The sequence below is a fragment of the Eschscholzia californica genome, unplaced genomic scaffold (assembly GCF_041429995.1).
Source record: "Eschscholzia californica isolate CP2 unplaced genomic scaffold, dmEscCali1.0.p SCAF_4, whole genome shotgun sequence".
In the NCBI taxonomy this organism is placed as follows: domain Eukaryota; kingdom Viridiplantae; phylum Streptophyta; class Magnoliopsida; order Ranunculales; family Papaveraceae; genus Eschscholzia; species Eschscholzia californica.
This window is the reverse complement of record NW_028238461.1, coordinates 49,931,096-49,945,471: the sequence shown is the minus strand read 5'-3', so window position 1 is coordinate 49,945,471 and position 14,376 is coordinate 49,931,096. Positions and strand designations below refer to the sequence as shown.

General features: G+C 34.8%; 2 protein-coding genes across 2 annotated transcripts; both read right to left on the bottom strand.

Moving 5' to 3' along the window:
• Positions 1-50: 50 nt before the first annotated feature.
• Positions 51-2,515, bottom strand: LOC147545696 (G-type lectin S-receptor-like serine/threonine-protein kinase LECRK4). Its single transcript, XM_086635851.1, has one exon. It carries the CDS (start codon positions 2,508-2,510, stop codon positions 51-53), a length of 2,460 nt encoding a protein of 819 aa, XP_086491977.1. The 5' UTR covers positions 2,511-2,515.
• A 9,249-nt stretch (positions 2,516-11,764) lies between these two features.
• LOC147545695 (uncharacterized) lies at positions 11,765-13,242 on the bottom strand. The gene is made up of 5 exons (XM_086635850.1): positions 12,978-13,242; positions 12,524-12,705; positions 12,303-12,439; positions 11,995-12,082; positions 11,765-11,779 (listed from the first exon to the last, which is right to left on the bottom strand). The coding sequence occupies exons 1-5, from the start codon at positions 13,240-13,242 to the stop codon at positions 11,765-11,767; spliced, it is 687 nt and encodes a 228-aa protein (XP_086491976.1).
• Positions 13,243-14,376: the final 1,134 nt, after the last annotated feature.

Here is a 14,376-nt window from a genome sequence, read left to right as displayed (position 1 = left end):
AGTGATGAGTGTGCTAGCACGCCCGTAACTCATTTGGTAACCGACCAGTTCTAAGTTGTGGACTCGTAGCTGACTTCATTACCGATATCGGAAAATGTGGTATAGGGATAAGGACATGGTGGCTCAGAAACTTCAATGACTCCTTCTAGCATTTGTGTGACCTTCTTCATGGATGGCCTGAGAACTGGTTCCTCTTGAATGCACCAAATTGCAATCATTACTAACCTCTCAAACCTCTTCATGTCATTGGTTGCATCCTCGTCGTTCTCTATCAGATCTTCTACTTTTCTTTTTCGGTAACAATCATAAGCCCAGTCTGTCAGAATGGTTCTATTATCACCCTCTTCTAATGACACGTCGACCCCTTTCCTGCAACAAATGATTTCTAATAACATAACTCCGAAACTGTAAACATCTATTTTTACAGATACTGGCGCGTTCCTGTACCATTCTGGCGCGACGTAACCTCTAGTCCCTCTTATACCTGTTGAAGTTCGGGTTTGTTCATGCATCAAAAGCTTCGCTAATCCAAAGTCTGAAATTCTTGGTGTAAAATTGTCATCAAGAAGTATGTTTTGAGGCTTTATATCACAGTGGATGATCTGGGTGCTGCATTCTTCGTGTAAGTACATGAGACCCCTTGCTATGCCAAATCCAATCTGTACCCTTTGATTCCAATCAGGCTTTGAAATTCCAAAGAGATGTTGTGCTAAACTTCCATTACTCATGCACTCATACACCAAAAGCCGGTTCAAGCCCTCCTCACAGAACCCAAGCAACCGAACTAGATTCTTGTGATGAGATTGGCCAATTGCACTGACTTCTGCTTTGAATTCCTTCTCGCCATCTTGGATCACCTTATCTAACTTCTTCACCGCAACATCAGTTTCCGCACCCATTTCCTCTATGACTCCTTTATAAACGATGCCAAAAGCACCCCTTCCTAATTCTTCCTTAAACCCATCTGTGGCTTCTTCAAGCTCTTGGTAAGTGAAAGAACGAAGATTCGACTTCAATACACTTGACTTTTGATTCTTTTTCCTCAATTTTCTATCCATGTATAAGAACACAAAAAATATTGCTGCCAAGAATATGAAATTGAAAAACACAGAGCTACCCAAAAGCAATGAGACTACCAAGACCAATGTAAATCGATCTTTCTCTTTTTTGGGGGTTAAAGTTGGCGAACTGGGATTCCCCGGTAGGAAACCGTTTTTCCTTACTTTTATCAGAGCATTTCCATCCACACCAGAATCAAGTCTCCCATTTGGTAGTGGTAGTTTCTTCTTCCAACATATCCCTTGTCTATATAAAGCAACTGCACAAAGACAATCATTCAGGCATGAACTTCTGCAGTCTTGTTCATTATAAGAATTTAATTGGTCATAGTCAGTAGTCGGCCAATCTACGTTTTTCAGTGTTTCTAATTCAAATAAATCTGGTTTTGAGTCTTCTTCTTGACATCCTGGTAACATAAAGTTTGGTCTACAACCACCAAATCTGTTATTTGGATCAACAAAGACATACCTAGGTGGGCATTCACAACTAGGCCTTCGTTCTGACGTGAGCACGCAATAGCTATTATACCCACAAGCGCCACTCCCCAATCTACCAGTAATGATGACACAAATATTATCGGGAATAAGTCTCGCGATAGACCAGCGCTGACTCCCATTAGAAGTCCCTATTGGGTGAGAGTACTGTACAAAAACTCCATCGAAGTCCAGTGTTGCTCTATAATAGACGTTCGCTAGAGGTACTATATTATTCCATGTGAGATCCATTCTGCTTCCATTCCTTTTCACAATATAAATGTCTCCCGACTTGTTAAACACAAACTGTTTAGCTTCAGGATTAACGCTGTTTGATAACCAATTTAAGTTATAATAAGCTTCATAATGATTCTCAGTCAAACTCGGAGAAGCAACCGGATTAATTACAAAGTTCCCCGTGTCAAGCACACGAAGCCTAAATCTTCCTTTCGTGTAATTTTTTTCCGACTGACGAGAATACAGGAAGTCACTAACTTCCATACTTTGTGTAGGTAAGATAGTGTCTGTAGGATATCTGAAGCTTTCCCATAGATTTACATTCCCACTGGAGAGAACAAAATTACCAGTATTGAGCATAGCGGCATATGTAACTGAGCCAGTTATAGACTTAGGCTCCCATAGTTTCTTGCCTTGAGGATTGGTAAGAAGGAGCTTACCAGCAGTTGTTAGCTCAATTTTGGATCCTATTGGTATGGATTCAGTTGAATCTGCATACCAAACTACAGTTTTGTCAGGTATTTTATCATACCAGATTGATAATAGGAAGGTATTGTTCTCAAGTGGACGGAATCCGAAGGCGAAATCACCAGAAGGTGATTTCCATGAAGCATTATTGTTGGTATCAGCAGTCAAAGATGAACCCAAGGTTATATTTTGAGCAAATGTGAAGATCGGTAGAAGCAAAAGGAGAAGAAGAAGCAGTTTTAAAATGTTGAACAGATGAATAATAGAAACCATATTTAAAGTTGGTGGATACTGACTTTAGGTTGCAAAATTTTTTTAAGTAATAATCTTAAGAACCAATAAGCTATATGTATATATATAGAGGATTCAATTACAAATTTACAAGAAGAGTCAACAAAGGATGGCAAGTAAAATGGAGTATTATATGAAGCCACCATATGGATTTTTCGACGAGTAATTCTTAAGTCAACATTTGTCTGCCCTACTTGTAAGTTATTATTGGTCGAAATCACGACTGATATGAAGGATTTTTTTATGTTACCGTTTTATACTATTGTTGTTTTTCTATATTCAAAATAAAACAATTTTTGCAATTCAATTCTTATAACCATTAAAATGTTACATATTTTTCATTTATTGTGATATCTTTAAATAATAAGTAACGAGGTATAAATATGCGTCAACGACTTTTGGTTGCAGTGGTTACCAATTTGGTTTCTAATCTCTATGTCAAAGGTTTGAGACACGGAGCCGTACCTCTTAAAGTATGCTAACAATTGAAGAAAAATGTATGGATATGTACATAAACAACCATATACATACTAACTCCCATGCCACGACCAAACTAACTTTCAAATTGTTCGAATCATTGGCCTATACTTGCTTTAGGTGACAACATTTTTCAAACATTTTAGTTCAACAAAAAAAAAATTTCAAACATTTTAAGTGAGCGGGAGCTTCAGCAAACAACAGTACCGTCACAAGAATTATTGAAGTTATATACACAAAATTACGTGGAATAATAAATAAAGAAAATCATTTTGATCGCCAAATTTCAGTTTTGTGACCTTCGAGTATTGGAAAAGGTGCAGAAATGTTGAATACAACTCTATCGCTCGAGAAAGACAACACTAGAACTTACATTGGTCAGCTAATAAAAATATCCACTCTCATCAACAATTGATGTTTTTTCAACAGTGTAGCCTTCTACTTACTCTTGATGCCAAAAAATGTCAATCTAGTTATCAGTCTAGAATAAGAGACTTGATGTTGGATCATGTCTGAATGAATTTGTTTCTTTGATTCCCGCTCGTGCTTCTAAGAACCTGGGGGAAAAATTTGCAGAGAGCTTGAAAGCCTCTCCGGCGCTCAAGACAGTCAGGTTGTTCTTTGCAGATAAAGTATTGAGTATTGATTGATCATTGTAGAACGTAAAGTGATTGTACCTTGTTGAAAGTGATGCAATGCCCTTTTATAGGCTGCTTTGGACTGGCTGTTAATAGACACTGGGAATGATGCGGTTGAGATGCGCTGTTCGGAACGAAGACTATTCTTTGGTAGTTGGGAGACAAGGTTTCTTCTTTAAGTTTATCTCGTATCTCGGATATTTAGAAGTTCCTATATTAAAGGATCTTTCGTAGATATCATGCCGAGTCGATGGACTCTCTAGGAGATGTTTCCTACTATGAGACTCTTGAAGCCAAAGTTACTTAAATACTTAAGATCTTGGTCGTCTGAAATCTTTTGGAAGATTTGGGATTAAGTCGGTAAGCGTGTGACGCGCTTCTGTCTTCCCATGTTCAGGGTTTAAGGCATTGGCCTTGCTTACGCGGAACCCCCAGCTCTTCTCGCGAATCCCAAGACATACCTGATTGTATTTGAGGCAGGACAGGACTGGAGCTCTTTATATGATCTTGCCAACCTTTCGATTCTAGGCTTAGGTGAGCAGACTTCTTCGGGCCCAACGATCCTGTGCCCTTGAGACGGGTTGACCCCTAGGACCTTTGGTCTTTTCTTGACTTATTGACGACAGTCAGCAGGTGACTATTTTATGTATCGTTACTTACCACTAGACATACATATTAAGGACCAAAAGACTCATGGAACTTGTAAATCCTTTCTCGCTCTATCTAAAATTCTAAATAATGGTGAGAAAACTCTAGGTAGCCCTGCTACGGCCATTATGAATCTCTCCTTCGTTATCTTCTTCGACTTAAAGAAATCTGAGTTGAAGAAGATTAGTTTTTAGACAGGGAAAAAGAAGAAGAACAAAAACTCGAACAAGAAATAGAAGAAGAAGAAAAAAAAGGAAAGTGAGAGGAGAAAGGAAAAAAAAAGGCTGCAGTGACGGCGGTCGGAAGTTATGGTGGTGGTGGTGGTGCAATTTGTGGGGGGTGGAGGTGAGATGAAGATTAAAGGCTTGAAATGCAATCGGTTTATCTTTGGGTCAAAATTAAAGATGCTTCGTAAGTCAATCTTGATTGACCAAGTCTTTTATTCCCCAGAGATTTTTCTTTATTCCGAAAAGAATCCACCATACAAAGTGTCATCTTCTTATCCAATTGGCAATTTTTTTTCTATTTTTGTCCAAGTCACAACCAAGTTGTTTTGTTATACAGATTTTAAATTTCAAATAAATTTATCTAAATTAAATCCATTATAAACTCTTGACTAAACTTGTTGAAAATAGACATTTTCAACAAGTAGACATTCTTCTCTATTTATTTTAAATTTGATCCCTGCACAAAGAATATCAATTACTTTTGACTAACAAAATAGACAGTTTCTCTCAAATACTTCTATTGTCCATTATGATAAGAAAAAGTAAATAGTTTTTAGGCCATTAGAAACTATATAGAAGAAAGTATTACTTCATTTGGTTAGTAGATTTGTACCATTTTATTGTATTTCTACTGCTATTTTGTACTACAAATTATGTCTACAATCTTGTATATTGATCTATGCCATCTTTCCTTGATTTGACTCTCTCCAACTAGCTTGTCTTGGATCAACAATTCAAAGCCCTACAAAGCAAAATTTGCACATAACTTCAGCAACTTGTACGCGTTTGAACTATGTTTAGCGGCCCGGTAGCATTTTCCTTGATTGATAGAATGACTTTGTGGTTCACATTACTCAATAGAATATTCATTCAGTCTTTGTTGTACATGTTATTTTTCTGAAAGTGGTTTCAAGACCAGTCTTAGTGATATATAATAGCATTTCTGTAGTGGTTCACATTTCTCTTTTTCATTTTTGCCTTTCCGCCACAGGGATGGTTGATGGGGGTGGACGCTTAGCGGGGAGAAAGGTTTTTGCCGGCGGTTCTTTTCTTTCTTTGTTCACCTTTTTTTTTCCTTTTTCTATTCTAAATTGTTAAAGTCTTTGGACCAGAGGGGTGGTGTGGCCCAATTGTAAAACCCTTGGCGAAAATGATACATGACCTGCCAACATGACGACCTATCCTGTGTCGCTATCGGACAAGGGCAGAATCATCATTTACCCCTTAACCAGGGCCGTGCAGTGGGGGGTGCGGGCCGTGTGCCCGCACAGGGCCCCCCACCACAAAGGGCCATTTTCAAGTTATTGCCCATTTATTAACCTTATTAAACCGGGAAGGTTATAGGATTAGCATGAGTTGTGAAGTAGCTCAGCTGGTGGACCGTTCATCTCTTGGGCTACAGGTCTTGGGTTCGAGTGCTACCGGTAGCACTTTCTCTTAATTTTTTTAGAAGAGGTCACATTGAAACGTTAATGGTCAATGATTCAAGTGGTATAATATACATGTCAACAAAAAAAATAGAGTCCATGGGTATATAGACCAAAATCAAATTGTTAATAGGTTTATAGACCACTCTTCTTAGATTATGGATTTTTGATCCTTTTACAAAAAGGGCATAAAGTACGTGTAATTTATGCCGTATTACCCAATGTATCCCAAATCAAAAAACCCCGGGATATTTGAATTTCCGAGGGTTTTAGGAAACTTTCCCAAAACCCGTCGGCGTGATTTGAGGAGAATCAATACAAGCCGAAACAGAAAGTGGATGTAACAACTCATAAAGACAGTTTCTCTCTCTAAAATTCTCGATTTGGGTTTTAAACCAAATCCTTCCGAAGATCTCGTTCAGAAACCCTAAATAGATCGTCTAACCCAGAAAGTTTGCATCCTTTCATCTTCTCCATTCATCTTTTTCATTGAAGAACCTTTTCAGGTGAAAAGGTAAGCTGGTTCATAAAACCCTTTTCGTTATGAAATCGATTTAAACCGAAACGTGAGGTTCTTTTCGTTGAAATCATTATAAATAGTTGTTGCATGTCATTTTAACTTACTATTGAAGAGCATTTGTTGATTTTGGTAAAGATTTCTCTGTAAATAGGAAGTTTCTTTTCGGTTTAATGGAGATTCAAACATATTTAGGGTTTTTTCGTTCGTTCTTATTTTAAAAAAAAGGGTACAAAATCGATTTTGTTTCATGAAACAAAAGATCTTTAGATGTTTCTGGAGATACTCTCGACATTAAAATCTTTAGTTTTACTTGAAAAACCTAAATCTTCTTTCTAAACTTTTATTTCTGTTTCATAATAAGATAACTTTGTGTTAAAAAAAACATATAATTTATGGAAAATGGAACCATTATTTTTGATTTAAGGTTTAATGAAATTTTTGATATTGGTTTAGGGTTTAATGAAAAGGTTGTTTATTGCAGCAAAAGGTCTTATATGGCACCTAAAGGTAAATCTAAATCGAAAGTTACTGAAGAAACAAGCACATTAAGAAGGAATCCAATGAAGAGAAAGGCCACTGTTGAAGAAGAAGTTGTGAAGAAGAAATCAAAAACTAAAGAAACATCAGTATCTGAGGTAATGTATTTGGAAGATGATATAATATATTACTATTTTGAAGTTACATTGATAAATTATGATTAATTTACTTATATGGTTGATCTTTTAACAGTTTATGACTTGTTGTATATACAAATTTGTAATATACGTTGAAATATTCATTCTGTATATAGAATTTTTCACACTGTTAGGTAAAGTATTTGTACTTTACATGATTTATGTTATAGTTTACATTTGTGTTTTTTTTTAATATTTTGCAGGCTGGTGGTAGTTCTAAATGTTTGAAGTTGAAGGACAAAGGAAGCTCTAGTAGGTGGGTTGATATAGTAGGGGAACAGAAACTAATACCGGAGCAAAAGACATCGGCATTATTCAGATACACCCTCAGCAAACCAATTGAGTTGATAAATAGCATCCGTTCCTATATGACGGAAGAAATGAAGGAGGAGATAAGCAAAACTCCTTTCAGTCAATTGTTTGATGCTATGGCAGAAGGTACAATATTAAGGGAGAATTACACTAGTCGTCCAACAATCGCCATTTTGGATGTTCTTTGTCGATATAAAAAATCGACAAAGAAATTTGTTATTGGGGGTATTGAGATAGAATTCAAACCTGAAGATGTATCTTTGTTGTTGGGAATGCCAATGGAGGGTTCAGAATATGAGGCATTCCCTAAGAAAAATGATATAGATCCTATGAAGTGTGCGTTCTTGACCAAGTATTTCAAGGAAACACTTGAAGCATCAAGAAACAAAAATATGGGTCTTTCAATTGCTGTTGTTGGAAATGCACTTCAGAAATGCGTGAGGAACAGTGAACCAGCAATAGAATTTGTTGGTCTTCTAATTATGATGTTTTCGGCGAGCTTCCTGTTTGCAACTTTGGCTGGTTTCACTATATTGCCTAGCATTTATAAGAACATCCAGTCTAGAAGAGCAATCAACAGGGTGTCATGGCCAAGAGCCATACACTCATATATGATGGAAACGATCGACAAACATTCAGAAGACCCAACCAAAGCATCTGGTTGCTTGTTACTGTTGCCTGTGAGTAAATTTTTTACAACCCTCTGTTATATAAATTGCATATTATTTCATATAAAGTATGAATAATTTACATATCTTTTTTTCCTTTAGTTCTGGGTGTGCATGCATACTAATTTGTATCCGAAAAATGCACTGAATGCAACAAGATACCCAAGGTTCTTGAGGTGGTCTGTGGATGGATTTAGAAATGGGATGGAAAAAGATCTAGCTGCACTTGTACCTGAGGAGGTAAAATCAACTTTTTATCTGTACTTTCATTGATTGAAATTTAAATTCTTTACAAATATGTAATACTTGTTTAAAAAGTATATGTAATTTATAATAAATTATATATACTTTCATAACGTTGTTGAATTCATTTACAGAACACTCTGTTAATTATGTAAATTTATACATACAGGTTTATGAGGATGTTGTGGATGATGTCAGTGAAGAAGAGAAGGAACTGTTAAAGTTTACTGAAAAGGTAGTTGTGGAAATACCTTTTGAAGAACAGTTGAATAACTTGGAGATTATGGAAGCCCTGAGTAGAGAAGTGAATAAACAAAAAGAAGAATTAAAGAAAAAGGATGAGGAGATTGAAAGTTTGAGAAATGAAGTAACACAACTGAAGTTACTTTTACAGTCTGAACAGAGGGATGAATCATTGATTCATGATGATTATAATGAAGGAAGTGGTGGAGTTAATGTGGACCAGAAGGAGGAGGAAAATAATGTTGGGGAGAAAGATAATGTCAATGATGAGAAGATTGATGGAGTACAACCGGATGATAAGGTTCAGGAAGAAGAAAATGTTGAAGAACAACAACAGGAAGGTCAGTAATTATAAATACTTATACTGGATTTATTTATAATTGATAGTAAATTATGCATACTTTACAATACATTTATATTCACAGGAGAAAATGATATATACTGTTTTGTAAATTTTATGACAAATGATTTTTTACACATGATTTATGTTGTCAGATGATGATGGAAACGTGCCATGCACAGCCATTGTGTTGGTGCATAATGAGGAAGAGCAGAATTATAGTTCAACTCCCAATTTTGATTTGGGAATAGATTTCACAAATGCACCCGACTTCACCGACGTTGTTCAAGTTGCAAAAACTTATCAAGAGAATGCTGAAACAGATAGTCTCATAGATGATGACTTTGTCCAGACAACTCCAACCACAGTAAAGAAGAAGAGAACAAAATCAAAAGCTGTTAAGGGGGGATCGGACAAAACAGTTGATCCGGTTGAAACACCAAAACAGAATTCTCTTATTAAGAGAATAAAACAAGCTCCCAGAACAAGGAAACTCACTGAAAATGCCGAGCCAAAAGAAAAGGCCGAGAAAGAAAAAAAAAGGAGATTGCGAAAAAGGAAGTTGTGAATGTTGATGAATTGGATAAAAAGGGGAAGGGAGTTTCGATTGATGATGATGAACCACTTAGCAACTGGAAGAAGAGCAAAGTTTGGAAGAAAGTGAAAGAAAATGAGAAGGGACTGCTTGAGGAGTTTAACCAAGGAGTGAAGATGAAGTAATGAATTAGAAGTTTAATACTTGTCTTTGACTATGTTATGAAATGTTTTGTTGTTTGTGTTACATTATGATGATTGTAACAAACATAATCTGTTATCTCTAATATAATATAAATATTTTGCTATAAATTCATTTTTTAAACTAACAACAATTAACATGCAGAACAATTGTATGGGAATCAAATCTGACAAGTGATGTTAGAGGAAGAGAGGTGAATTGGCTTATGATGAACTGTGAAACCGATGCTCAGCTTATAAATTGGTGGTCAAAGCATCTATCTTCCAAAGTTTTAAAAGGGGCTGGACAAGTGTTCGTTCTCGCTTCTGAATTATGGGTAAGTTTTAATTACAGAATTCATAATTTCATAATATAAAAGTTTTTATCTGAAGACATTACATTTTTTGTAAAGATAAAAGGTTTAGAATGATTAGAAAATTATGTATAATTTATTCAGAATATGTGTATTGTCTGTCATAAATTATAAATACTGTATTGAAAAGTATTCATATTGACTGATACAGTCTGGTGTTTTTATTTGACAGACAATGATAAATTGCAAGTCAGCTCAGTCAAACATAGACCCCCACCTATCAGATCGGTTAATAAATGAGGCTGAAAGAGGGCTTATATCTTATATAGTTGCTCCAATGTGTCATTCGATGAGTACAGATGTCAGTAGGGGTATTCATTGGACTTTGTTAGTATTTGATTACTTTGATCAGTCTTGGACCCATTACAACTCGTTGTTCTTTGACACAAAGCTCCGTAAACAATGTGAAGAAAATGCTGCAAGATATGGACAATACATATTAGATGTGCTTCACAAAACTAAATATGTGAGTCCTGAATTTAAGAAAAAATGTAAGATTTCGAAGACGCCGTATGATCATCAACAAGGAGAAAAGTAAGTACATAATATTTCACACTTTTGTGATTACTGTAATGCATACAGATAGTTATATAGTTTATAAATTATTTTGTGGTTTCATATTAATTGTTATATCAATGATTGACAGTGCGGATTGTGGACTATTTGTTATGCTTCATATGGATTTAGTATTTATGAAACATTACAAATGGGGAGTACCGGATGAATACCTTGCGCACGATTGGATTGAATTAGCTCAGCGTAGAAGAGCGGAAGTGACGTACGAGCTATTGTATGAAACCAGAGATTTGTGGAAAAAAACTTTAATATAGTTTAAATTAAAGTATGGTTTTATTTTTTGGATTTCCTTAAAAATAGTTGTAATGAATTATATTTGACAGTTTGAAGTATAAAATATTTGGATGGGAACTGTAATTTTTAATTAAAATATCATATTTGTTGAAAAAATGTCTGAAATTTATCAAGTTTCTTCCTTTAATTTATGATACAAACATGAATAACGTGTTGATAAATAATGTGTTATGTACTACACATGTAAAAAAAATGAAATAAAGTACGGACAACATGGAACAAAGTATGAAACTTTAACAATAAATAACAGTTCATTTATGAAACAAAACAAGAACTTTTAAACAGAACAATTATGTAACTTTAAAGTCTGTACAAACTTTAACTAATTTGCACCAAATACATCAATTGTACTGTATTTGGTGTAATTGGTGTTCTTTAATATTAACCACATATGTTAGGCAAGGTTCATACCAGAACCGCTAAAGTATACCCTTTTGATAGAGAATAAAAATAGAATAGTGAAACAAAACGTAGGAAAAAAAGATTGAATATTTGAAAATTATGTGGATTGAAAGTGTAATGTAACATATTTAAATACATCAAATGTTTGCCCTACATGTTTTGCGATTGTGGTAAGAAGGTTGCTTACACCTACCACATATCCTTAATTTTCTTGGCATATTTCCCGAGCTCTCGATCCGTACTGTTCTTGGACGACCCGGTCTACGACGAATCAACGGTGGGAGAATTTTGGTAGCTTCATCAAAAATCCTTGGTTCATCAACATTGGATATAGGCATTATATGTTCCTGGTAAGTCTTCACATAAGACTCCGTTGTCCAAATAGGATCGTAAAAACAATCTTGTTGGTCTTCAGACAAGCTTTTAATACACAACATTGCGTGTTCACAAGGAACACCATCAACTTGCCACCTTCTACAAGTACAAGAAATCTGTAGAAGATTAACACAATGAGAAGGTTCTGAGTAAACCTCGAATATAAATGGGGCTGCCTGGGCAATATTACAAGTTGCAGCACTATCATATTTTGCTTTCAACAGATCAGTGATGGTTGGACACAAGAATGTCGTCCATTTTTTAGACAATTCGCGTGCTGTGTTCATTTTGTTCATTATATGAATACGAATTGCCTCCAACATTGCTGTAATTGGTAGTCCACGAGCATGACGAATGTGATTGTTAAAGGATTCTGACAGTTGAGATGATATCGCTGTGTATCTGTATAAAACAAAAGTATGTAAATTTTATTATATTTTATTATAAAATGAAAATTATTTTTATAAAGAATAAATACTGTACAGAAAAGATGTATAACTGCTTTGCCAAGTATATGTAATTTGCGTAACAAAGTCAGTACTTTATACGGTAAAGTACATAATGTGCTAAAAAAAAATCAATATAGATAATGAAATGAATAGAGTATTTTATCTGATCGTACCTTATACCGGGAAAGAAAGCATCTGCCCAAGAAGAAGGGTCTAAGGATTGAAAAAATGCAGCAACTTTTGAACCACCCATCTGTATCATCTGGTTAATAGTTGTGTGATATTCAGACTCGGGAAGAGCTCTAGCAGCCTTGAAAATTAATGTTTGGAAGAATTTTGATTTTCTAGCACCATTTGCCAATCTTAAATTCAGATTGTTCCTCAGATGCCAAACACAAAACGAATGGTGTGCTGTCGGAAAAATGTTCTTAACACCGTTGATTATACCGTTGTGACGGTCTGAAATAAAGATATAAGTCTTTTCCATATTCAGAGCATTGCGCAAATGCCTTAGAAACCAGTCCCAATTTTGATCATTCTCAACATCAACCACAGAATATGCTAACGGAAATAGACCTGAAATTTGAAAATATTTGAGTGAAAGTACTCTATATTTAAATATTTATCAAGGATACCACTGTAAAGTTTTCATAATTTATGGTATATTTAAAGTAATGTACATAAATATAAAGTATGAAAATCTAAAAAAGCATATATATTTTTATGTAATGTATTCATAATTTATTGTAAATATATAGTATTGTACAAAGAAAAATGTAATATGATGTTGAAAAAAGTGGATACTTTTTATATTAAGTTTGATAAATTTAATAATGTTCAGAATTTACCATTGTTACCGTCTTTAGCCACAGCAGCCAGTATGCACCCGTTAAAACGAGTTTTGCAAAAAGTCCCATCAACATATAAAACTGGTCGACAATATTGGAAGCCAACTATACAAGCATGTGGTGCAATGAAAATTCTTTTAAATCTCCGAGACACCTCGTCAACTTCAAGTTGTACTATGCTGTTTGGGTTGGTACGTGAAAAGGCATCAGCATACCATCTAAGTTTTGCATAGGAATCTCCTTCTTGACCAAATGCTTCATTCATTGCTATTTTCTTCCCCTCGTAAGTGTAGTAATATGGAAGTTGGACAGCGTAATCTTTCAAGAAATCTTTCTTCAGACTTGCTGTGGAACGATCTGGACTTCTTGTAACCTCATCTAAAATAAGTTTCCCAACAAATGAACTGTTTATTTTTGGTTTCTTGTTCTTCTTAATGAAATCTTCACAGTCATGTTTCATTTCCATGTCTTTCAAAATAAACATAGATTCGCATTTCAATGGAGCACATCCATGTACTCTCCATTTGCAATCTTCAACAGGACATACAGCAGTTACCCGCTTCGAATCATTTTTAATAAATTTAAAATCATGGCCAGTATTTATACTATATTGCCGAAGAGCAAATCGAAAGGCTTTAGCACCCCCGGGAAATAATTGACCAGGTTCAGTAAACATTTTATCCCAACCATCGGATTTTAGTATCGTCTTCTTGCTTTGTAGTGATGAATCTGCTTGAATCTCCATCTGTTCTGTAAAACATAATATTAAATAATTTGATATTGATTTTATAATTATGGATATTTTTCGATACAGACAAATTGTTAAGCTACGTAAACAATTCAAATTGTACAGAACAAATTACGTTCTTTGTTCTGTATGTATGATAATAGCAGTCAATTGTAAAAAAAGTACGCATACTTTGTAGCATTTAAAACTATAATTTATACATATTACAAATTTTTTTACTACACTATGTCAGAAAGTATGTATAATTTGTAACAAATTTTATATATGTACATGTAATGTACAACACCATATTAGTAAAAAGTATAATTTGGTCTGAAGATCGTTCCAGTTATAGAAGATCGTTCCAGTTAGTTAATCTCAGATAATGATGGGTACGGATCTGAGATTAACTAACTGGAATCTAATACCCATCATTATCTGTACTATCAGTTCAATTTGATCTGAAGATAATCAAAGATGTGAAACATCTAAATATTTGAATGAAACATCAGATCTAGATTTCATGGATTCAATAAAAATGAAACAGAAATATCAAATACATGAAAGAACACTTTAGTTATAGAAGATTACAACAAAAATACAGATTCATATGAAATGATACGAAAAAGATGAACATTTGATATTTATCAAATCTTCAATATGAATCGTTAA